This window comes from Canis lupus, chromosome 18, assembly GCF_003254725.2.
Source record: "Canis lupus dingo isolate Sandy chromosome 18, ASM325472v2, whole genome shotgun sequence".
In the NCBI taxonomy this organism is placed as follows: domain Eukaryota; kingdom Metazoa; phylum Chordata; class Mammalia; order Carnivora; family Canidae; genus Canis; species Canis lupus.
Genome location: NC_064260.1, coordinates 34,272,762 through 34,296,576, shown reverse-complemented (window position 1 = coordinate 34,296,576; position 23,815 = coordinate 34,272,762). Strand labels below are relative to the sequence as shown.

The following is a 23,815-nucleotide window of genomic DNA, read 5'->3' as shown; positions in this document are numbered from 1 at the left end:
CAGAGGCAAGTCAGCTTAGGAATGTGGTAGGTAGTTAAGAAGGAATGTTTAGGGGGCACCTGGTTGGCTTCTTTGGTGTAGAGCATGTGATTCTTGATCTTAGGGTTGTAAGTTCCAGCCCTGTGTTGGGTATAGAGATTACTTAAAAATAAATAGTTTAAAAAATAAGCGTTTAGGAGGTTTAAGGAGGCATAAATTTATGCCTTTTATCTGACGGGCAATGTATTTTCCTGTTCCTTTACTATACTCTAGCTATGTGACCTTAACCAGTTACCTAGTTCCTCTGAGTTTTTCTTAATAGCCAATTGGGGAAATACTAGTATGACTAAATAAAATGTTACAAATAAAGCATTTATTAAAATGCTTGCATATTAAGGCCTTCAGTTGGTGAAGTTGGTGACTTATATAAAAGGTGATTTATGTAATCTGAAGAGAAACTAGAGTAATTGTCATTTTAAATATTGTGTATATTTCCTATTTTGGAGACAATCTCTTGTCTTTGAATAAAAGAATTTATGTTTGATTCATTAAAACAGAGACTTCCCAGATTTTTAAATTGTAGAGCTTGGAAATATTTTTAAATTAATTTGACCAACTCACATTTATTGAACAGACTCTATATCCTGGGCACTTTGCTTTGGATCTAGTGTGAAAGACTGATGGATACACTGACAGCTACAATGTAATGTAATATCATGTCATGAATGCTGATTAGAAGAACATAGAAGCTTTTATAAGAGCCCTGAATGCCCAAGTTGGGCCGTGAGAGTGAGTGGCAAGTGTGTGTCCCTAGAAAATCATCAGCAAGAAGGTATTGCAGCACTTTGATTTGAATGTAAAGAAGTCTACTTAAATGTACAAGGATGGTTGTGGAAAAAGACATTAAGTAAAGAGAACACCATACAAACCTTTATCTGGCTTATTTACTTATTTTTACAATTGATCATTTTTCCTGAGGCAGTTCTTGAGCTTTAGATTTAAGGAATGTGACATATTAATGTAAGTTATTTTGTAGTCATTGGTTCATAAATGATAATTTGGTGATAGAATGCTTTACCTTTGCCAGATGTGTATAGTTTAGGGATCTGCGCTTTTCCTTTTGGAGGAAAAATGGTTCATATAGTTTCTAGGGCATATCTTGACGATTGCAGTTGCTTGGTAAATATTTTTTGATTAAATGAATGCACTCAACGCTTTATTCCCAGCCTTTTATGCAATACCTAAAATAGCTAAAGCACTAATAAGCTAAAATAAAGATACTGAAATGTTATCTTCTCCAAGGGAAAAAAATTCTTAATTATTTTTAAAAATTATGGACTCTACCCTTGAAAGTTTTCTTCATGAGATTTAAAATTAAGAACAATTTTTTTTTGTAGTTAACATGTCCTTTTTCTTTTTTCTCCCCCTCAGGTATGGCCTCACAAGTCTTGGTCTACCCACCGTATGTTTATCAAACTCAGTCAAGTGCCTTTTGTAGTGTGAAGAAACTCAAAATAGAGCCAAGCAGTTGTGTATTCCAGGAAAGAAACTATCCACGGACCTATGTGAATGGTAAAAACGTTGGAAATTCTCATCCTCCCACGAAGGGTAGTGTTTTTCAGACAAAGATACCATTTAACAGACCTCGAGGACACAACTTTTCGTTGCAGACAAGTGCTGTTGTTTTAAAAAACACTGCGGGTGCTACAAAGGTGATAGCAGCTCAGGCGCAACAAGCTCAAGTGGAGGCACCTCAGATTGGGGCGTGGCGACACAGATTACATTTCCTAGAAGGCCCCCAGCGATGTGGATTGAAGCGCAAGAGTGAGGAGTTGGATAATCATAGCAGCGCAATGCAGATTGTTGATGAATTGTCCATACTTCCTGCAATGTTGCAAACCAACATGGGAAATCCAGTGACAGTTGTGACAACTACCACAGGAACAAAACAGAATTGTACCACTGGAGAAGGTGACTATCAGTTAGTACAGCATGAAGTCTTATGCTCCATGAAAAACACTTATGAAGTCCTTGATTTTCTTGGTCGAGGCACTTTTGGCCAGGTAGTCAAATGCTGGAAAAGAGGGACAAATGAAATTGTAGCAATCAAAATTTTGAAGAATCACCCATCTTATGCACGTCAAGGTCAAATAGAAGTGAGCATATTAGCAAGGCTCAGTACTGAAAATGCTGATGAATATAACTTTGTACGAGCTTATGAATGCTTTCAGCACCGTAACCATACTTGTTTAGTCTTTGAGATGCTGGAACAAAACTTGTATGACTTTCTGAAGCAAAATAAATTTAGTCCCCTGCCACTAAAAGTAATTCGACCTATTCTTCAACAAGTGGCCACTGCACTGAAAAAATTGAAAAGTCTTGGTTTAATTCATGCTGACCTCAAACCAGAGAATATTATGTTGGTGGATCCTGTCCGGCAGCCATATAGGGTTAAGGTGATAGACTTTGGGTCGGCCAGTCATGTATCAAAGACTGTCTGTTCAACATATCTACAGTCTCGGTACTACAGGTAGGTGACATCTACTTTTTGGCTATTTAATAAATGTTGAATTTTGGCTAAAGGAAATAATTTGGTGTGTGTACATGGTGAAAAAGATGGCTTGGATAAATAAAGAAATCAAGACATGATTAGCTTAGGTTTGAGGTGTTAAAAGGTTTTTTTAAATTTTTTTTTTTTAATTTATTTATGATAGTCACAGAGAGAGGCAGAGACACAGGCAGAGGGAGAAGCAGGCTCCATGCACCGGGAGCCCGACATGGGATTCGATCCTGGGTCTCCAGGATCGCGCCCAGGGCCAAAGGCAGGCGCCAAACCGCTGCGCCACCCAGGGATCCCGGTTTTTTTAAATTTAAGCATAAAATCTGCCCAAACAGAATAGGAATCTCTACTGCACTTCCAAGCCAAAGACATTTGGTTGGTTATTTTTATTGTTAATGGAAGACCTGGAGGAATGATAGATTATTAGTGACGATCAAACAGAAGTTTTCAAATGTTGGGAAAGGATTTATAGTAATTTTTGTATTTATCTTTGGGCATTTCCGCACTTAACTAGTTTATTAAAGACAATCAGATGTAACTGAATACTTAGAAAGAAGAATTCAAAAAAGTTATTCTGATTAGCTATTTTAAGATTCAGACACACTTTCATGGCTGCCTTGAATGTTCAGGACACTTTTCCATAACCAATTTGATTATGCTCTTTCCATGTTATGGGTAATGCTGTTTGGTGTTGGTGCTGTGGGGAGAATTTAAAGAAAATAATTTCCATGTAAATACTGATAAAGTGCTATAGTGTCATGATTAATATAATGCTAGCTTGGAGTATAATAGGTAGTCTTAAGTGCTATGATTACAAGATTCAAAATATCTTCTTCAATAGGTAAAATGGATTTGGATTTGTAGTTTTATAATTTTGAGAAATTGCTTTCATTTCAGCTAGAATGAATTTGTGGTCTTGGTGTACTTTAGGGCTCCAACACAGTGGGCAAATACAGGAGCTGCCAACATTGGCCATCAATAATTTAGTGAATAGACAGATACATGCAGTTTATTGTTGGGAATTGTTAGAATATGAGGATTATAAATTTAGACCCAGCAAGGGGTAGTTATTTTCCAGTGTTTTTTGTTTTGTTTCATTTTTGTAAGATTTATTTACTTTTAGAGAAAGAGAGAACACATTCGTGAAAGTGAGCACTACTAAGGACAAGTGGGAGGAGGGCCAAAGGGAGAGGTTACAAGCAGATCTGTGCTGTGAGTCAGACTGGGGGCTCGATCCCACGATCCTGAGATCATGACCTGAGCCAAAATCAGAGTCAGATGCTTAACTGACTGAGCCACCCAGGTGACCCTATTTTATAATACTGTATCTACCTTTGTAATTTATCTCTCACCCTGATAAGTTTCTTGCAAATATGTGCCTTAGTATCCCGGACAAGATCTAGGAGAAATTAATTAGCTACCACAAAGATCAACTCCAAATATATGCCTTAGATTAGTAGGTCATTAGGAGTCCCACATTTAGGAATGCCTAGGTGGCTCAGCAGTTGAGCGTCTGCCTTCGGCTCAGGTCATGATCTCCGGGTCCAGGGATCAAGTCCTACATCAGGCTCCCTGCAGGGAGCCTGCTTCTCCCTCTGCCTATGTCTCTGCCCGCCTCTCTGTCTCTCTCATGAATAAATAAATAAAATATTAAAAAAGGAGTCTCACATTTATGTCAGTGATAATTTATTAAAATATGTATTAGAAATTAGGAATATAGCCTAATTTATTCTTTAATATATTCCAGATTGTAAGATTTTTAGTATCAGAGTGCTAGATACTATTCCTATTTAAATGGTTTAAAAGATATTATAATTGTGTCAGGTAGTAAGTCTTATTTAATAGATCACATAATTACATTTATTTGGTCCTGTATATTTCTGACAGATTTTCTTTTAATATAATGGAATACAGGATTAGCTTTTGTTCATTTTTTTTCCAGAAAAAATGGTTTTAAAATCTTAACAGAATGAGAAGAATAGTGGATTTTTCCTTCCCTTTGTGCTCTATGGATTCCGTCTTAAGAGCTTTTAGTTGTCAGCTAGCATATTACATAAACCCCCAGGCTCCAGCTGCTTGGGCTCTATATTTAGTTCACTTGTTAGTAAATGACTTCATTTTATTTGGGTCCTGCATTATACTGCATATCAGATTTAGCTCTGTGTGATACCTAGACTCCTTTTCTTTATTTGAAATCTTCTGGATTACAGTTAAAAACAAAACTTTTTTTTATTACTTGAACATTTATTAAACATTTATTAAATGCTTCAAGAAAGTAAAGGAAATCCTTTAAAAAGCAATCTGAAATGCTAAATATTTTATAATGTTGATTTCTAGCATTAGGCCTTTGCACAAATATTAGCCTCTATTGGGAATGAAAAAAACCCTATGAATAATTGCTAAGTGTGATTAGTAAGTTTCTAATTTGTTTTTAAGTATAAATTTCAAGTAGATAATTTTCAGAAATTCAGATGGTGTATACTGTTGCTAAATTATAGGTTCTGTGTTTAGAGTAAAAAAAAATTAGGTTCTTATTTGTAAGCAAGGGCTCATGTTCGTAGCATTTTGGTTGATGTTGCTTGGGTAAAAACATTTATAAAAGGACTTTATGTTAATTAGATCCAAGTGTTAGAAAAATTAGTATTAAGGTACACTGGTGAAAATGTCTTATAGTCCTTAGTATCCATGTAGTTTTGCATGAAAATAACAGGTAACCTTTAATCTTTTTCAATATTTGTTCACCAGTTTTGGCTTAGTTTTTGACTAAGATTACTTAAAATTTGGTTAGACAGTAAGCAAAATTGTCTTATATTTGATTTTTACCTCTTTGTTAAAAATATGTTGTATTTTAAAAAACGAAAGCAGGAAGTGGAAACTTACCAAATTAAATATTTTTGAGCTAATCACAGTATGAACACACCCAAGTTCCAAGGTAAACGATTTGTGTTTAAACACAGGTTCATGTGTTACTCTATTTCTTTGAACTGTGCAACACAGAAATGTAGTAGGGATATCTTAAAATAGACTGGGGACAGTGGCCAGAAATTGTTGACTACTATAGATGGTGAGGCTGTCTACCTCTTGCAGTGATATAAGCCAGAAGTACATGCTAAGGGCATTGATTTGCTCAAGGTCAGCATGTTCTAAATTCAGCTGCGTGAGTATGGTTTCTGTCAAGAACACACAGAGCTCTTGAATGCATAAAAGGTTTTAGCAGCAGAAGGTGCTGTGTTTATGAGGTGTGGTGGCAACATTCAGGTCATGAATATCTTTTTCTTTTAAATGTAGAATTCTAGCCTGTGGTTTGAGTCATTTCAGAACATAGAGACAGGAAAGTAGACTGTAAAGTAACCTGGAAAGCAGTTGTATTTATTATTAGTTTACTGATTAACGTTGTATTAATTGTTGAGGTAAAAAATGTTTTCTGTTTTGCCTGTAAGAGTTAACAGAATGGTGTGTAATAACCAATTAACTCAGGTTTGCCAGGTTTTGTTTAGGGTATTCCCATCCCCTTATGCCTTTTTAGACCAAGAGTATCGAAGACAAAGTTCCTGTAACAAAGTTAGGATCTGTAGAATGACCCACACAATAATAATTAATACTTTATACAGAGTACTCTATAATAACAGAAGACTGTGTATGTATATTACATTTTTTTCAAGTGCTTTTATGTAATTTCCTAGTTTATTTCTGTCTATCTGTATGAATTAGGTAAGACAATTGGTAGAATTCCTATTGAATAAGTAGAAAACTGAGGCTTATAGAAGTCAAACAGGTCCAAATTCACACTACAAGTTTAACTGAGTTTTTGTTGTACTTCTTGTGTCCTGGCACTGTGTTAGGGATGCAGAAGTGATTAAAATGTGTTTCATCACTTAATGGAGGAGAAAAATAATTTGTATCAAGAAGTCTTAGTGTACAGGTGTGTGCAGGATGCTGTGGGAACACAGAGGAGAGCACTAAGCCTCATTGGAGGGCTCAAAGAAGGGTTCTGTTGAGAAATGAGCCTTGAATGAGCCTTAAGAGTAGAGGAGGATTTAGGATTGATGAGTATTAAAGTGTTCTCTCAACCACCATTACCTGAAAAAGCACAGTATTGGCTGAAATTACTGATAATATCTTCTGTATATCATAAAATAGCTGTTTGTGTGTGTGTGTGTGTGTGGGAGAATCATTAGACAAAAGGTTGTCAACTGGGATTTAACAATTTCGTTAAGATTTTATTTATTTTAGAGAGTGCATACAAGTGGGAGAGGGGCATAGGGCGAGGGAAAGACTCTCAAGCAGATCCCCTGCTGAGGATAAAGCCTGCCATGGGGCTTGATCCCACCACCCCAAGATCATGACCTGAGCTGAAATCAAAGTCAGATGCTGACTGAACTACCCAGACACTCCCTGTTTTAACAGAAGTTTCCAAAGTCTAATGAAATGGTTTTCAGTGTCCTACATTGTGGCCACAGATATAGATTATTTTAAATCTATATGTATACATATATGTATAAATAATAATATATATATCAGACTTTTATTTTTTAAATTTAAAAAAAATATTTATTTATTCATGAGAGATACAGAGAGGGAGAGTGAGAGAGGCAGACACACAGGCAGAGTGAGAAACAGGTTCTGTGCAGGGAATTTGATGTGGGACTCAATCCCAGGACTCCAGCACCATGCCCTGAGCCAAAGGCAGACACTCAACCACTGAACCACCAAGGCATCCCCTATATCAGACTTTCAAATAAAAATTTGACAGGGCTCTTAAAGGTTTTTTTTGAACAACTTTATTGAGGTACAATTCACATACCATGAACTTTAGCCATCTGAAGTGTAGAACTCAATGTTTTTTAGTATATTCACGGTTGGGCATCATCACCTACAATGAATTTTAGAATATTTTCCTAACCCCTAGCAGGGAGTCCTTTCCTGTACCCGCTAGCCATCATGCCCCAGTCTCCCTATTCTCCAGGCCCTAGGCCACCAAAAAATCTGTATCTCTATAGATTTGTACATTCTGAGCATTTCATATAAATGAAGTCATACAATATGTGGTCCTTTTTGACTTTTTTTTTTTCATGTAGCATAATGTCTTCAAGGTTCCTCCATGCTGTGGCTACATAGTATTCCATTGTATAGATACACCATATTTTATGTAGCCATTCATCATTTGATGGAGACCTTTTAAAATTTGATCAGTGGAAAGACATATGAGTAGAAAACTGTAAAATGGTCTACAGTTAAGTCTTTCAAGATATTTATTGCATATCAAGTGTAAAGTATTATGCAGGGTGCTGGTTTATTCATTGAGGAGCAGAAATGTAGACCTTAACCATTATGGTGCTTTCATTCTAATGGGTAGACAATGAAAAAGGTAAAGTAGTACTCTCCAATGGAAAGAAACAGGGAAAGAGTATAACAGGATACTTACTATTTTTTGTTTTTTAACTTTTTGCTTTGAAATAATTTTAGACATAAAATTTGCAAAAATATTACAAAGAATTCCTACATACCTTTCACCAGGATTCTTCAAATGTTTCAATTTCAAACATTTTACCACCCTAGTTTTGTCATTCTTTCTCTGTGTGTGTACACACACACACACATTTTTTTCTTGCAGTATTTGAGGGTGAGTTTCAGTTCTAAGGCCCCTTTACCTCTAAATACATCTTTGTGTATTTCCTAAACAAAAGGCACATTTTACCAATTTCCTCACTAATGGCTTCTTTCCTGCCCAAAATTCAATCAAAGATCACACATTATATCATTTGCCATGTATGTCCCTTCAGTGTACTCTCATCTGGAATAGTTCCTTGGTTCTTTCTTTGTCTTTCTTAACCTGACACTTTTTTTTTTATAGTAGGCTCCATGCCCAGTGTGGAACCTAATGTGAGGCTTGAACTCATGACCCAAAAATCAAGACCTGAACTGAGATCAAGAGTCACTAACTGACTGAGGCATCCAGGCACCCCTACCCTGACACTTTTAGAGAGTACCGGATAGTTATTTTGTAGAATGCTTCTCAGTTTTGGGTTGTCTGATGTTTTCAGGTTATGCATTTTTAGAATAACTTCACAGAAGTGATTTTGTATCCTCACATATTGGTTGGCACATGATGTCATTTTTCCACGTTACTGATTAACTTTGATCACCTGGTTGAGGTGGTGACTGCCAGATTTTTCCACTGTAAGGTGTTTTTTTTTTCCCTTTGTTATTAGTAAGTATTTTGTGAAGAGGAACTTTGATATTAGTCTACTACTTTCTCATCTTATTTTCATGAACCAGTTTTAGCATCCCTTGGTGAATGTGGCCTTAAACAATTACAATTATGGGGTTATGAAATTTTCTAATTCTGTCATTCCTGTATAGGGAATTCTTTTATAAGGAAGAATTTTCTTTTATTTAGTTTTTTAGTTTCTGTATGGACTCATGGATTCATGTTTAATGGGTTATATATACTCTGTTACTTGTTCTTATTTGTTTTACTGAATGATTGTCCTAAACTGTCGAACAGGAACCACTTTGCCATGGCCCCATCTTCCCTTGAGTGCTTACTTTCTGGAACCATAAGGTGTTCCAGACTGACTTTGTACCCTCCTGCCTCATCCCTAATAGTGGCTATTTCTGTAAGGAGCTCTGGTTCCTTTTATTAGAGAATGATTTTTAGAAAACAAAATGAATGCTAGTACCAGATGTGCTCATTAGTACTAAGTGTTATAGCATTTACATCCTTTAAGTGGCAAAGCTGGAAAATGCATGCATGTGTGTGTGTGTGTGTTAGTGTAATTCTGTATCTGTTTATATATTAAAACCACAAATTCATACAGCTATGTCCAATTCTGACACCTCAGAGTTTATTCTGTCTTTGTTCCATTTGGATTATTTATAATCCCTTTTATGATACAAGGAAACTTGGCTCTCTTTATCCACCATACGTTACTTATTAGCTCAAATCTAGAATACATTTTAATGTAGTTTTAGCATTACTGCCCATGCCATTGCTAATTATAGCCAGAGTACAACATTTATTTACAGATCTCTTATTCTTTAGCCGTAGACTTGGAGCAGGTAGTCAAAATACCGCATTTTAAGTTCTTCTCCAAACCTTCACCTTCAAGTGTGATTGTATTGTTTATTTGAAATGTATCTAAGTTCATTTCTTTGTATATCACTTTGGGCCCATCCATGTCCTTGTTCGTTTGACTATTTGAAACATCAGTGTGGTTCTAAAAATTAGAACTATGCTAAAACCTTCAGAAGTGTCACACTCCCTCCTTACCATCTTTCCCACCTTATTCCTACTTAACCCCTTTTAATAACCATTATCATTAGTTTTGTTTTATTCTTCGTGTGTGTGTGTGTGTGTGTGTGTGTGTGTATGTATTTGTGTGTTTTGGGGGTATGTAAACAGATAAAAATTTCTTCAGTTTCCCTTCTTACAGGAGAGGTAACATGTTGTAGATACCTGTTTGCACTTGGCTGTTTTTCCTTAACAGTGTTTCTTGGAAATCACTTCATGTCAGTTCATAGAGATCTTTCTCATTCTATTTTATTGCTGAATAGTACTTCGTTATGTGGATTACCATTACCATGGATTACCATACCTCTGCCTGAATCAGAGGAAGTGTAATGTTAGCTGGGTTATTCAGCTGCTTTCCTAATTATTGAAGTAATGTCTCCCAATTACATTACAAGAATAGTTTTGTGCATATACATATTGGTAATTGTTCAAGTTGTATCTTCAAGGTAAATTTTCAGAAGTGGGATTATTTAGTCAGAAGGTAAATGCATATATAGTTTTGTTAAATATCTAAAATTTCTCTCAGAACTGTATCAGTTTGCATTCTTACCAACAGCATACAGTAGTGCCTGTTTCTCTATAGCCTTGCTAGCAGAATGTTATTCTTTAATAGTTTTGCCATTCAGATGGCATTTTGATTGGCAAAAATTATTGATTTACGTAGTTTTAATTTGCATGTCTCGTTATGAGTGAAGTTAAATATCTCATGTTTAAGGGTCATATTAAAATTGTACAAGTGGTGCCTGGGTGTCTCAGCTGGTTAAGCATCTGATTCTTCATTTCAACTCAGGTCATGATCTCAGGGTGGTAAGATTGAGCCCAGCTTTGGGCTCCCTGCTCAATGGGAAGTCTGCTTCTCTCCTTTCTCTCCTTCTGTCCCTCCCCCTGCTCGAATGCATGCTCTCTCTCTAAAATCTTTTTAAAAGAAATGTGGGTATGAGTGTGAATGCCTGTTCATATCTTTTGCCCATTTTTGTATTAAGAGATTGGTTCTTTGTCCATCAGTTTTTTTTTTTTTTTTTATTTTTATTTATTTATGATAGGCACACAGTGAGAGAGAGAGAGGCAGAGACACAGGCAGAGGGAGAAGCAGGCTCCATGCACCGGGAGCCCGATGTGGGATTCGATCCCGGGTCTCCAGGATCGCGCCCTGGGCCAAAGGCAGGCGCCAAACCGCTGCGCCACCCAGGGATCCCTGTCCATCAGTTTTATTTTATTTTATTTTATTTTATTTTTATTTTTTTTTTTAAAGATTTTATTTATTTATTCATGATAGTCACAGAGAGAGAGAGAGGCAGAGAGACACAGGCAGAGGGAGAAGCAGGCTCCATGCACCGGGAGCCCGACGTGGGATTCGATCCCGGGTCTCCAGGATCGCGCCCTGGGCCAAAGGCAGGCGCTAAACCGCTGTGCCACCCAGGGATCCCTTATTTTTATTTTTTAAAGATTTTATTTTTTCATGGGACACACAGACACACACACACACACACACACAGAGAGAGAGAGGCAGAGACACAGGCGGAGGGAGAAGCAGGCTCCATGTATGAAGCCTGATGTGGGACTTGATCCCGGGTCTCCAGGATCACGCCCTGGGCTGAAGGTGGCGCTAAATTGCTGAGCCACCTGAGCTGCTCTATCCATTAGTTTTATATCTCTTATATATATGGGATGGTGATTTTTTTTTTTCATTCTGAATTTTTTTTTTTTTTTTTTTTGCCAGAGAGAGGTTGGCATGCAGGGAAGGAATGGGGAGAGGGAGAGCAAGAGAGAAAGAATCTTAAGCGGTCTCCATGCCTAGCAGAGGCATGCTGGGTTTGATCTTACCACCCTGAGATCATGATCTGAGCTGAAATCGGATGCTTAATCAACTAAACCACCCAGCGGCCTCCTGTGTGGAGGCCAGTTTTATGGCCAGTTTTATCAGTCTTCTCTTTCATTGTCTCTGGATTTTAATTCATAGTTAGAAAGCCTTTTCCCTTGCTGAGTTCAAAGAGAGATTCATCTATTCCATCTAGTCCTTAATGAATTACATTTTAAATATTTAGATCTGTATTTTAAGTTTATTCTTATAATTTGTGTGAGTTGTGGATGTAATGTTATTTTTCTTTTTTTTCAAATAGCTAATCAGTTGTGGGGACTTTAGATTGGGTAGACAGGGAAAAATGTCTAAGGACATGATACATTAAACTGGGGCCTGGAGACCACTAACCCGAGTGGGTAGAATGAGAGCCTTGGGCAAAGAAGGAGCTTATGTGAAGGCTCTGAGGTTGGAAAGAGTTTGGTAAGTAAAGAATCCGAAAGCCTGCCAGTGAGACTTAGGAATAGTGGAGTGGATAAAGTAGGGGTGTGATTTGAGGTTGGAGGGAGCTGCTATGGTTTATGTTTTAATCATTCTGGCTGCTATTTGTAGGGAGAAGAGGACCGGAATGAGTGTAGGAGTAGGCAAACCATTAGGAAAGACACATTAAGGTAACCCATACATAGAGAGGACGTGGTGGCAGTGGCAAGAAATGGATACATTGGTATTAGTGTGGTTATTTTGCTTTTTTACTAGGATGCTCCCTGCCCCCCATCCCAGGGGAAAAAGGCTTTGTTGTGGTTGATATTTGTTAACTTGTGTGTGAATTTAGACATGCACTTCACTTCTGTGGATATCTATATCTATATGTATTTAATACCAAGTGTTAAAACTTTTCATTAAAGCTAAACAGAAACAAAACCAAAGGAACCTGGAAAACTCGCCATTACTGATATTTTAGAAGTGACTGCCTGCCTGAATCAGAGGAAGTGGAATGTTAGGCTTTGAAATTTCTTTAGGCTAACTCACATTTTTGTTACTACAGTTGAATTATTTCAGGCTGGTTTGTTTTTTATAATTTTCCCAAGTCATGGTTAGTAATTCTCTCCTAAAAATGACTACTTTTTGTTACCATTTAAGATAAACTTTTTTTAAAAAAAGACTTTATTTATTTATTCCTGAGAGAGAGAAAAAGAAAGAGAGAGAGAGAGGCTGAGACACAGGCAGAGGGAGAAGCAAGCTCCATGCTGGGAGCCCGATGGCGGGACTTGATCCCGGGACTCCAGGATCACGCCCTGGGCCAAAGGCAGGTGCTAAGCCGCTGAGCCATCCAGGGATCCCTCATTGTAATTTCCTATAGATTATTCTGTGAAACTGTTAAATAGAATCTTCATATGTGAACTCCTTTAGATATTAATTGAAAAGATTAATTGTAAGACAGTAATGAGGCAATAGAGAAAATTTGGATGTCACATGATAACATGATATTAGGGATTTTTTTTTAATGTGTGGAAATAGCATTGTGGGGTTTTTTTTTTTTTAAAGGGAATGAGTGAGGGAGAAGAAGGGAGAGAATCACACCCTCAATTTGGAGCCTGATGTGGGGTCTGAGACCATGACCTGAGCCAAAATCAAGAGTCAGAAAGTTACATACTGAACCATCCAGGTGTCCCTCATTGTGGTTATTATTATTTTTAAGTTAGTTGTTGAAGTGTTTATAAGTGAAATTATGTATCTCCGATTTGCTTACTACCACCTAGTGGTAACCAGTAATAATAGTTTTATTTATTTATTTTTATTTTTTATTTTTTTAATTTTTATTTATTTATGATAGTCAGAGAGAGAGAGAGAGAGAGAGAGAGAGAGAGGCAGAGACATAGGCAGAGGGAGAAGCAGGCTCCATACACCGGGAGCCCGATGTGGGATTCGATCCCGGGTCTCCAGGATCGCATCCTGGGCCAAAGGCAGGCGCCAAACCGCTACGCCACCTAGGGATCCCTAATAATAGTTTTAGACAGTCTTTTGTTGATGAATTGGTAATTCTTGAAGCTGGGTGGTTGGTAAATGTGGTTCAACTGTGTGTATCTGATATTTTCTATAATAAAACTAAATAAATACAGTTAGTACTTTAATACTTAAAATGCAAAAAGAAGGGTGGGTAGAATGGATAAATACGTGAAGGAGATTAAGAATATATTTATTGTGATGAATGCAAACTTCCCCCCCCACCAACTAGATGCTAAAAACAGTTATTATTATAGTTCTTAATGTTTACAAACCTGAAAATCCAAGGAATATCCTGGTAGTTTCCTAAGAGTGTGCTTTTATCAAAAGCAGGAGCTTTTTGGTATATAAACTTTAAAGTGTAAGATTCAGAATGTTTGATTAAATAGAATTGAAATTGGATCTTTTAGTCTTTAATGTACTAAGCTTTCGTGTAGCCCTTTGATATTACTATATCTACTTGCAATTGGGCTAATTTCCTTTAGTTTCATGAATGAGTGATTTAAGTCACTCAAATACTTTTATTTATTTATTTTTATTTATTTTTTTTTCAAATACTTTTAGATCAAGGTGTCTAGCTAAAAGGCTTTCCAAATTTTAGTTAACCACTCTGTTTTTTACTTTTATTTTTATTTTAAAAAACTTGTATTTATTTATTTTAGAGAGAGAGGGAGAGTGGGGGTGGGTGGAGGGCAGAAGGAGAGAGAGGGAATCTCAAGAAGCATACTTCCCAGTGAGCGCAGAGCCTGCTGTGAGGCTTGATCCCAAGGCCCTGAGCTTATGACCTGGGCCATAATCAAGAGTCGAGATGCTCAACCGACTGAGCCACCTAGGTGTCCTGTTTTTTACTTAGTGTTAGGCAGTCTTTTATTTCTGATAGGTGAAAAATTGAAATCTTGATTATTGGGGATCCCTGGGTGGCGCAGCGGTTTAGCGCCTGCCTTTGGCCCAGCGCGATCCTGAAGACCTGGGATCGAGTCCCACGTCGGGCTCCCGGTGCATGGAACCTGCTTCTCCCTCTGCCTGTGTCTCTGCCTCTCTCTCTCTCTCTCTCTCTCTCTGTGACTGTCATAAAAAAAAAATAAAAAAAAAAAAAAGAAATCTTGATTATTAATAGGAATCAAGAAAAACATCCTTTTATACTTTGTTTTGAAATTGTTTTATCAAATAATTTTAGATGTATATGTTATATTACCACAATTTTAGATATGTTAATATTTAGAAAGGAATGTTAAGTGTCTTTCTAAAAATTGCTATATAATATTAGAGCATTTTATACTTTGTACCCCTTTCTTGACATATTTCATTCTGAAAACATCTGTCTATACTGCTCCCTATGTTAGAAAAACAAATTGGACTAATTTGTAAACTGTACTATCATCTTGAGCTAACAATTTAGTGGCCAAAATTATTTTTAGTAATAGAACTTTTTTCATTTTTTATTGTGAAAAAGCATAACAATATCATCGTAAACATTTTAAAGCATCAGTTCATTAGTATTAGGGATGTTCACATTGTTGTAAAAACAGATCTCTAGAACTTTTTCATCCTGCACATTGGAAAATCAATACCCATTAAACAACACCGTTTTCCCCACTCTCCTGCCTCTAGTCACTTTTCTACTTTTTCTACTTTTTTTTTCTATGAATTTGACTTTAAATAAATATCTCATAGAAGGAGAATCATATAGGACTTGCCTTTTTGTGACAAGTGTATTTCACTAATAAAGTGTTCTCAAGGTTCACCCATGTTGTAGCATGTGTCAGAATTTCCTTCCTTTCTAAGGCTGAAAAATTCCATTTTTCATTCTACATTTTGTTTATCCGTTCTTTTATCACTGGACATTTGGGTTGCTTCTACCTTTGGGTTGTTGTGAATAGGGCTGCTATCAACATGAGCATACAAATATCTTTTCCAGTCCCTGCTTTTAGTTCTTTTGGGTATGTACCCAAAAGTGGGATGCTTCGATAATGTGGTAGTTCTATTTTTTGTGATTTTTTTCTATTATTTTGAATAAAAGCCTTTAATTTCAAAGGTTCTCAGTTTCCTTGTGCCATATGGATTTGGTTAAGGGTGCATATTGTCTCATGAATGTACTGTAATAGAATGTAATAACAGTCCTGACCTCACACACCTCAGAATGTATGTACCTGTTTGTTTCTGAGTCTTCAGCATTTTCCTGTGAATGCAATTCATCACTGAGGATGTTATTTACAGAGTGCCTGCAGTCACAGAAGAGTGCTAGTTTGGTGGCCAGTGAATAATTTAGGCATCAGCTGGTGTGGTGAGATTGTATTACTTAGGACAGAGATCTATATATGTGTTAAACTTTGACATTAAAAAGAACAAATGTTGCTTTTGTGAAGACAACACTGAATTCCAAAAATGTTAAATATATTCGTCTAAAAGCCAGTATACTAAATTCAAAATTATTTAACGTTTTTTAAATTATGAAAGTAATGGATGCTCACTATCAGAAAAAAAATCAGTAATTGAGAGCGCTCTGAAGGAAAACAGAGGCAGTTTCCCACCTTAACTCTGAGGTTCTGTATTTTAATTTTTTATAATGTGTTTTATACTTTAAGCAGTCCTCTATGATGTGCATTTTGTCTGTTTTCGGATAATGCCGCAGAAAACGTTGTATGTCCTTAGATACTTGTTTGGTAAAATTCCATGACATTTCTAGGAGACTTGTTGGATCAAAGGGTATGTACGTTCTGCTGATGGGTGCTGCCAAATTTCATTCCAGAAACATACTACTTTAGTTTATAATCTCACCAATAGTGCATGAAAATGCTCTTTTCTCTACATTCTTGTCATCACAAGGACATTTCTGGTCTTTCAATTTGTTGGCTTTAAATAGGCAAAAACCACAATCAAGTTTGAATGTTTATCACCTGCAGTACATGAAAAAAGTCTTCTGTCATAATGTACTGGTAGACATTATTTTTAATGTGGGGAATAAAAACGTAAAAATAAACAGTTCATACAATAACAACATTTATTGACTGCATAGTACCAGCCACTATGCTAGAAACTTTTCATAATTACCCTTTACCCTGATAACAACCATGACAAATGGTAATACTACATTTTACAAAGAGGGTATTTGATATTCGATATGTTAAGCAACCTGCCTACTGGTGGTACATAGGTTAATACGTTGCAGAGCTGTAATTTGAACTCACTCCTGCCTCTCCACTTAACTATGCTCTTTCTCCAGGGACTTTTCCCTCATCTTCTTGAAATGCCTTTCTTGAAGGACACTGATGACTTGTTAATTACCAAATTTGGTGGACTGTTTTTTGAGTCTATGTCTGACTAGACCTGTATCATTCTGTACTGTTTCAGAAACTATACCCTCAGTTTTTCTTTTACTCCTCGGACAAAATTTCTTGTTCTTTTTCTCACCTTTTAAATGAACACATTTTCCTGGATTCAGTCCCGTGCCCTTTTCAATATATTTCTCTTGGAGATCTTACTGTATCTCATGACTTCAGTTTCTTTTAATATATGGTGAGCTTTCAGATAGCTTCCTGTAGCCCTGACCTCCCTTTGAACACCTAATTTCTGTTTTTAGTTATCACCTTAGGTAGTCTCCGTATGTTACTCATATTCACAATTCATTTTTCTCTCATAGATGCTATATCTTCTCATCTTATATCAAGATTATTAAGGGGCACCTGGGTATCTCAGTTGGTGAAGTGTCCAGCTCTTGGTTTTGGCTTAGGGTCATGACATTGAGCCCTGTGTCAGGCTCCATGCGGAGGGTAGAGCCTGCTTAAGATTCTTTCTCCCTCTGCCCCTCCACAACACGCTCATGTGCTCACTTGCGCGCACACTCTCTCTCTCAAAGGATGATTGAAGAACCATTTTCCCTGTTACTCAGTGTGGGAAACTTGAGTTTTTTGGCTTGTTTTTGTTTCCCTGTTACATATCTAATTATGGTGTGACTAAATCCTAATGATTTGACCTCTGAAATGTCCTCCATGTAAATTTTGCCACACTTCACAATGCCTTGTTCTAGTCTAGACGTCTGTGCTAGATTAGAAGTTCATTTTTTAACCTATAGTCTCTGCCTCTTGCAGTTTATCCTGCATTGTTAGACATGTGTTATGGATAGATTAAAGAGATCACAAAACTAACTATACACTGACATAAATACCTGAAAATTTGTTTTTACTACTTTGGGGCTTTTTTACCTCCTAGTTCCTAATATAGAGTATACTTATCAGCAAATGTCACAAACTAATGACCTCTTGGAAACTTATTTGAAGTGGTATCAAGATTTTGGCATGCTTTTGGCCTTAAAATATCCTGTACAGTTGGAACAAGCTGACAAAGTAATCAGAAAAGTGATTCATATACTTTAAAAATGTGTGAGTAAAATGTGCTTAGGAAGTATTTGGTAACTTTCAGTAGATTTTCTAGTATATTCCTTGATAACATGAACCCTGTATTTCTCTTCCTGTGTCATGTGTCTCTGTCCACTCTTTTCTGTGGCACGGAGCTGTTTTATATTGTAGCAGAATGGTCCCTGGCATTGTAAATGTAGAGCTTTTTCCTCTTTCCTTCCTCGAGGCTAAATTAATCATCAATAGTTCTGAAAGATAAAATAATTGTATTAAAGATATTGTGATAGAGAAGCAAATAATCTTAGGGCTGGAAATACTTAACATGGACATTTAGTCTAAACATTATAGAAAGGCAACTGTAATCCAGTATACCTAAGGGAGAATTGGTATATCAACATAAGTAACTCTTGAATTTTTACATGTATCACCATGGGTATATTTGATTTTTAGTAATAGCAAAGTAATACTAAACTTATCCTTTGAATCTAAGAATATATATCTTCTTTATAAATGGTAAAACATAATTGCAGAATTTAGCAATCAGTTGGTGAAAGTCCCTTGAAAACAGGATGTCATTTATTTTCTTTCTTTCTTTCTTTCTCTTTCTTTCTTTCTTTCTTTCTTTCTTTCTTTCTTTCTTCTTTCTTTTCTTTTCTTTTCTTTTCTTTTCTTTTCTTTCCTTTTCTTTTCTTTTCTTTCTCCTTTCCTTTCCTTTCCTTTCCTTTCCTTTCCTTTCCTTTCCTTTCCTTTCCTTTCCTTTCCTTTTCCTTTTTCTTTCCCTTCTTCCCTTCTTCCCTTCTTTCCTTCTTTCCTTCTTCTTTCCTATTTTTATTTATTCATTTGAGGGAGAGCATGAGCCATGGTGTGGGAGAGGGGAGAATAGAGAGGCAGAGGGAAAAGCAGATTCTCCAGTGAACAGGAAGCCTGACCCTACTAGATGCAGTGCTAGATCCCAGGACCCCAAGATCATACCCGAGCCAAAGGCAGATGCTTAACCAAGGGAGCCACCAGGTACTCCCAGGATGTAATTTTATTTTTATTTTTTAAAAAATATTTTATTTATTCATTAGAGACACAGAAAGAGAGGCAGAGACATGGGCAGAGGGAGAAGCAGGCTCCCGGCGAGGAGCCCGATGCGGCATTCAATCCCAGGACCCCCAGGATCACACCCTGAGCCAAGGGCATATGCTCAACCACTGAGCCACCCAGATGCCTTCAGGATGTCATTTTCAAACAAAATACTTTTAGGAGTGTTTGGAAGAAGTAAACACATTGAGAGAATTTATGTTTGTGTATTATGGTGGTGAAGCTATGTAAAATGAAAGAAGTTTGTGTGTGAATCTTTTATAGATTTTGTTTGCTCTAAATTGCTTCTCATTAAGATATAAACTACTCCTCCAGAGAAAATGTCACTATAGTATTAAAAAATATGGTAGTATTCCTTTTTTAAGGCTTACAAGAAGGTCTTAGACTTTTCGGTGGCTCATAGGAGGCATTAAATACAAAGTATTTTCAACGAAGTACAGACTTAAAAGAAAAAAATGAAACAGTATACTTAATGCCTGTTGGTACAAAATAATGCCAGGTAACAAACTATGCTACTGTATTTATTCACAGGCTCATAATTCCAGTTCTGCCACTTAATATGTTAACTTGAGAAAAAATTTTTTTTTCTGAGCCTCAGTTTACTCAGTTAATGATGCTAATAGCTACCTCAAAGGTTCTTGTGAAGGTTAAAATAAATCCATTATGCATGTGAAGCACTTAGTACAGTGTTGGGACATTGTATATGTTTTATAAGTAGAAGCTATTAAAAAGAGTGTGGTTTAAAGGAAAATGATGCAGTGGTAGCAAGATGATTAGGGAGTCTCCCAGTTGTTCCCTGGTGGCCTGCATGGCATATAACGTGCTGCTGTTACTCTTCAGAGCAGAACCTTTGAAAAGCTTTTGTAAAGTAATTGGATTTGTGTTAATGACTAATGCAGCCAATTTTTGTAAAGTATTTTATTGTAAGTGTAAAGTGCACAAAATTTAAATTTACAGCTTTGTAATTGCAATGTGCACTAACCCTTGTAACCACTAGTCAAGGTTGTTGACTATTTGGATGTTCTGTTTTGTAAAGTTTCTTTTGTCTAGATTTGCTTGACAGTCTTATTTGTGGTTTCTAAAGCGTATGCTCTCTATGTCTTCTTCCATTCTGTAGCTTTCTTTTTCACTTTCTTAGAGCTGATGTAGGTGAATACATGGACTGTATTTAATTTAATACATGGTCTTACATTAATATATAGTTGACCCTTGAATGACCTGGGTTTGAACTGCATGGATCCACTTACATGGATTTTTTGTAATGAACATGGTACAGCACTGTAAATATATGGTTTTGATTTATCATTTTTTAAAAAGATTTTATTTTTAAGTAATCTCTACACCCAACATGGGGCTTGAACTTACAACTCTGAGATCAAGAGTTGCATGCTCTACTGACTGAGCCAGTGAAGTGCCCCATCTTCCTTATGATTTTCTTACTAATATTTTTTCTCTAGCTTACTTTATTGTGAGAATATGGTATGTGAGAATACAGTATATGTATTCATTATATATAAAAATACAAAAATATATTTATTAACTTTTTATGTTATTGTGAAGACTTCTGGTCCACAGTAGACTGTTGTTGAGTTTTGGGGGAATCAGAATATACATGAAGTTTTGACTGCATGGGGGTCGGTGCCCCCAACTCCTCTGAGTTGTTTAAGGGTCAGCGGTTTTATTTTTCAAATTCCTTTAGATTAACTCCATTTGTGTCCTATTTAAGAAATCTTCTATGGTCACCAAGGTGTTTGTTTTCCTGTGTTTTCTCTTAAAAGCTTTATTGTTTTACCTTCCACATTTGGTTAGATCTGCCATCTATCTGAAATTGACTTTTACATATAGTATGAAGTAGGGATTCTGAAATTGACTTTTACATATAGTATGAAGTAGGGATTAAGATACATTTCACTCTTTGGAGATATCCCTTAACCGAGCACCATTTATTATTCCACTGCACAACAGTAACTACTTTATCATAAACCAGGAGTGGGTTTATATGTGTGGGTCTGTTTTGGGCTCTCTTCTTCTGTCCTTTCATTATTTTGTCTATTCTTGAACCAGTATCACAGTGTCATTATCATAACTGATAGTGTAAGTCCCCCTGCTTGTTCTTCAAAGGATTGTTTCTGGTCCTTTGTGTTTCTTGATGAATTTTAGAATGTCTCAATAATGCAAAAAATAATTTCTGAAGTATATTTTCCCTAGATATGCTTTGGGAGTTATTTTCTTTCTTTAAAGATATTCTATTTTGGCTTCCATTATTTCTATAGAAAATTGTCTATTTTGTTGAAGATGTATTGCCCCCACCCCCACCCCCACCCTGGGCTGCATTTAAGGCTTTTTCCTTTGGTTTAAGCTGTTGACTTTCAGGTGTCTGTGTGTGTGTGTGTGTGTGTGTGTGTGTGTGTGTGTGTTAAAATCAGGAATTTGTTAATTTAAAAGTAAATTTTAGTTTTCTGGTGAAATTTTCTTGAATATTTTTACTGCTATTTTAAAGTCCCTGTTATAATTTCACTGGCTAGGTAACTCTGAGGCTGCTTTTATTGATTTTTTTTTTCTTCTTTCTTTACGTTTGATTGTATTTCCTGTTAGGCTGCTAACTTTGCTTGCTTGTTTTTTTAGTACTTAACCTTAGGTACGAAAAATTCTTGAGCTGTGCTGTTCAACATGGTAGCCCTAATTACTCACGGCTATTTAGGTTTAAATTAAAGTTAAATAAACTTAAAAATTCATTTCTTCAGTCACATTAGCCATGTCTCAACAGCTCTGTAGCTGTATGTGACCAGTATAGATAGAGAACAGTCCTGTCATTGCAGAATGTTCTGTTAGACAGTGCTATGTTAGTGACTCTGGATGATAAAAATCTTCCTCCAGAGATAGTTCTTTTTTATTCTGGAAACCAGGTAGAGTAGGTATAGCTCATGTTTTTCCAAGTAAGGTTTGTCTATTTCAGTTTCCCCTTGCTCCTAGGATATAGCCCTTTATGGTTTCATTTGGATAACCTGGAGTAAAAAAAAAAAAGAAAAACCTGGAGTATTCACCAAGGCCCCTCTTCCTTAGAAGGTTCTGAATTCCAGTTTTGTTTTTCCAACCCAGTGGAATAGCTGTAGACTAAATTATTTAGGTCACCTTTTTCGGCACCCCCCACCCACCCCCGCCCAGTCTGTCAGTTGGTGACTATCTGAAGGAAATGTAAGGTCAACTTTACTAAGTTTTCTCTATGTTCTGAGATTTTGTTCCCTCAAGTCCTAGCTGTCTTGTCTGCTCTCTGATGACTTCACACATTTTTTTTTTCTTTTTTAAAGTAATAGACTTTATTTCTTAGAGCTGTTTTAGGTTCATGGCAAAACTGAGCAGAAAGTACCAAATTCCCTATCCCTCCTGCTTCCGCATACATACAACCTCTCCCATTATGACACCCCCATGCCCCTTGGCCACATCAGTAAATCTGTTACAATTGATGAACCTACACTGATGCATAACTATTACCCAAAAGGCACTCTACACAACTATTTTGTGCGTCTGTGTTTTAGCCAGTTTTAGTAGCTGTTCTCACAGGGGTATTAAATCTGCTAACAGATAAGTAGTACCCTTCCATTTTCTTTTAATAGGTAGAATATAACTCAGTATTTGAAAACTTCTTAATGATTTCTGGCAATTCCTTGGAATGGTTATTTGTTGGGATCAATGGTCTGGTACAAAAGTATGCAGGGTTAGGTATGTAAGGAAAATGTATATGTGTGGGTGTTTTACATTTTCCTGTTCCCTTAAATTCTGTTGCTCCAAGTACAGACATTGCTTAATGTAGTTGGCCATTTTGTAGGTTATCAAATATCTGAGAATTTAAAATATATATTAAAATGGAATGTATTTGGGGAATCATTGTGTCTAATTGAATATTTTGTGTTCATTGTACTTCTTTAAGGGGTGACTTCTGTTTATAAAATACTCTGCTAGGGGCTGTATGAAGTATAAAACCAACCGAGAGGCAGCTCCTGATATTAAGGACCTTATGTTCTTCTTAATAGAGAAGACCCATTAACAGGACTGCTTGTAGAAGGCACATTTTATTTCACATATTTATAGGTTAAATCCACGTTTCTGTGTTTTGGCATCACCATTTATTGACCCTGTGACCTTGGGAAAATCAGTCAAGCAGTCAACTTCAGGTGCTTTTGGGGGAAAGGGATATTGTGTTCCAAATTCTTGGTTTTTCTGTCACAGTAATATGGAAAGGCAAGTATCTCCCTTATTTGCATATGAATGAGTTGAGGTGGCAGTAACTTGCCTAAGGCCTAGAGTTTTTTAAGTAACTACCAGAGCTGGGATTTGAATTGTTTGTTTCTCTGAGGTCTGTAGTTGTTTGACTACATCAGCACAGAACAACCTATTCCAAAGAGTATTGATAAATATTCCTTGAGAAAACGGATGATAGTAATGTTTTCTAATATATACTTTAAAAAATGAAGTGTAAGATAGCATTCCTCTTGTGGTATTCCAGCTGAAAACAGCGTGAACCTTGTGAGGAAACACTAAATAAACACAAATTGAGGGACATTGTAGAAGATAACTGGCCTGTTTGCAAAAATCACAGATCAGGAAAACCACATAAATGAGCTATTTCATATTGCAAATAAATGGAACTAAAGAGACCAGGGTCTGGGATTTATTTATTTATTTTTTAAATTTTGTTTGATATAAAGGAGGGCATTATTGGTAGTTGGCAAAATCTGAAT

The 23,815-nt window shown here is 36.4% G+C and overlaps 1 protein-coding gene across 6 annotated transcripts in view; it reads left to right on the top strand.

Annotated features, from left to right (window-relative positions):
- The window catches only part of HIPK3 (homeodomain interacting protein kinase 3), a 92,265-nt gene that overhangs the window by 29,784 nt on the left and 38,666 nt on the right, over positions 1 to 23,815 (top strand). For all 6 annotated transcript variants that reach the window (XM_025452419.3, XM_025452422.3, XM_025452418.3 and 3 more), the window contains exon 2: positions 1,411 to 2,509. In XM_025452419.3, coding sequence (XP_025308204.1) covers positions 1,411 to 2,509 — 1,099 coding nt within the window. The remainder of the gene's footprint in view (positions 1 to 1,410; positions 2,510 to 23,815) is intronic.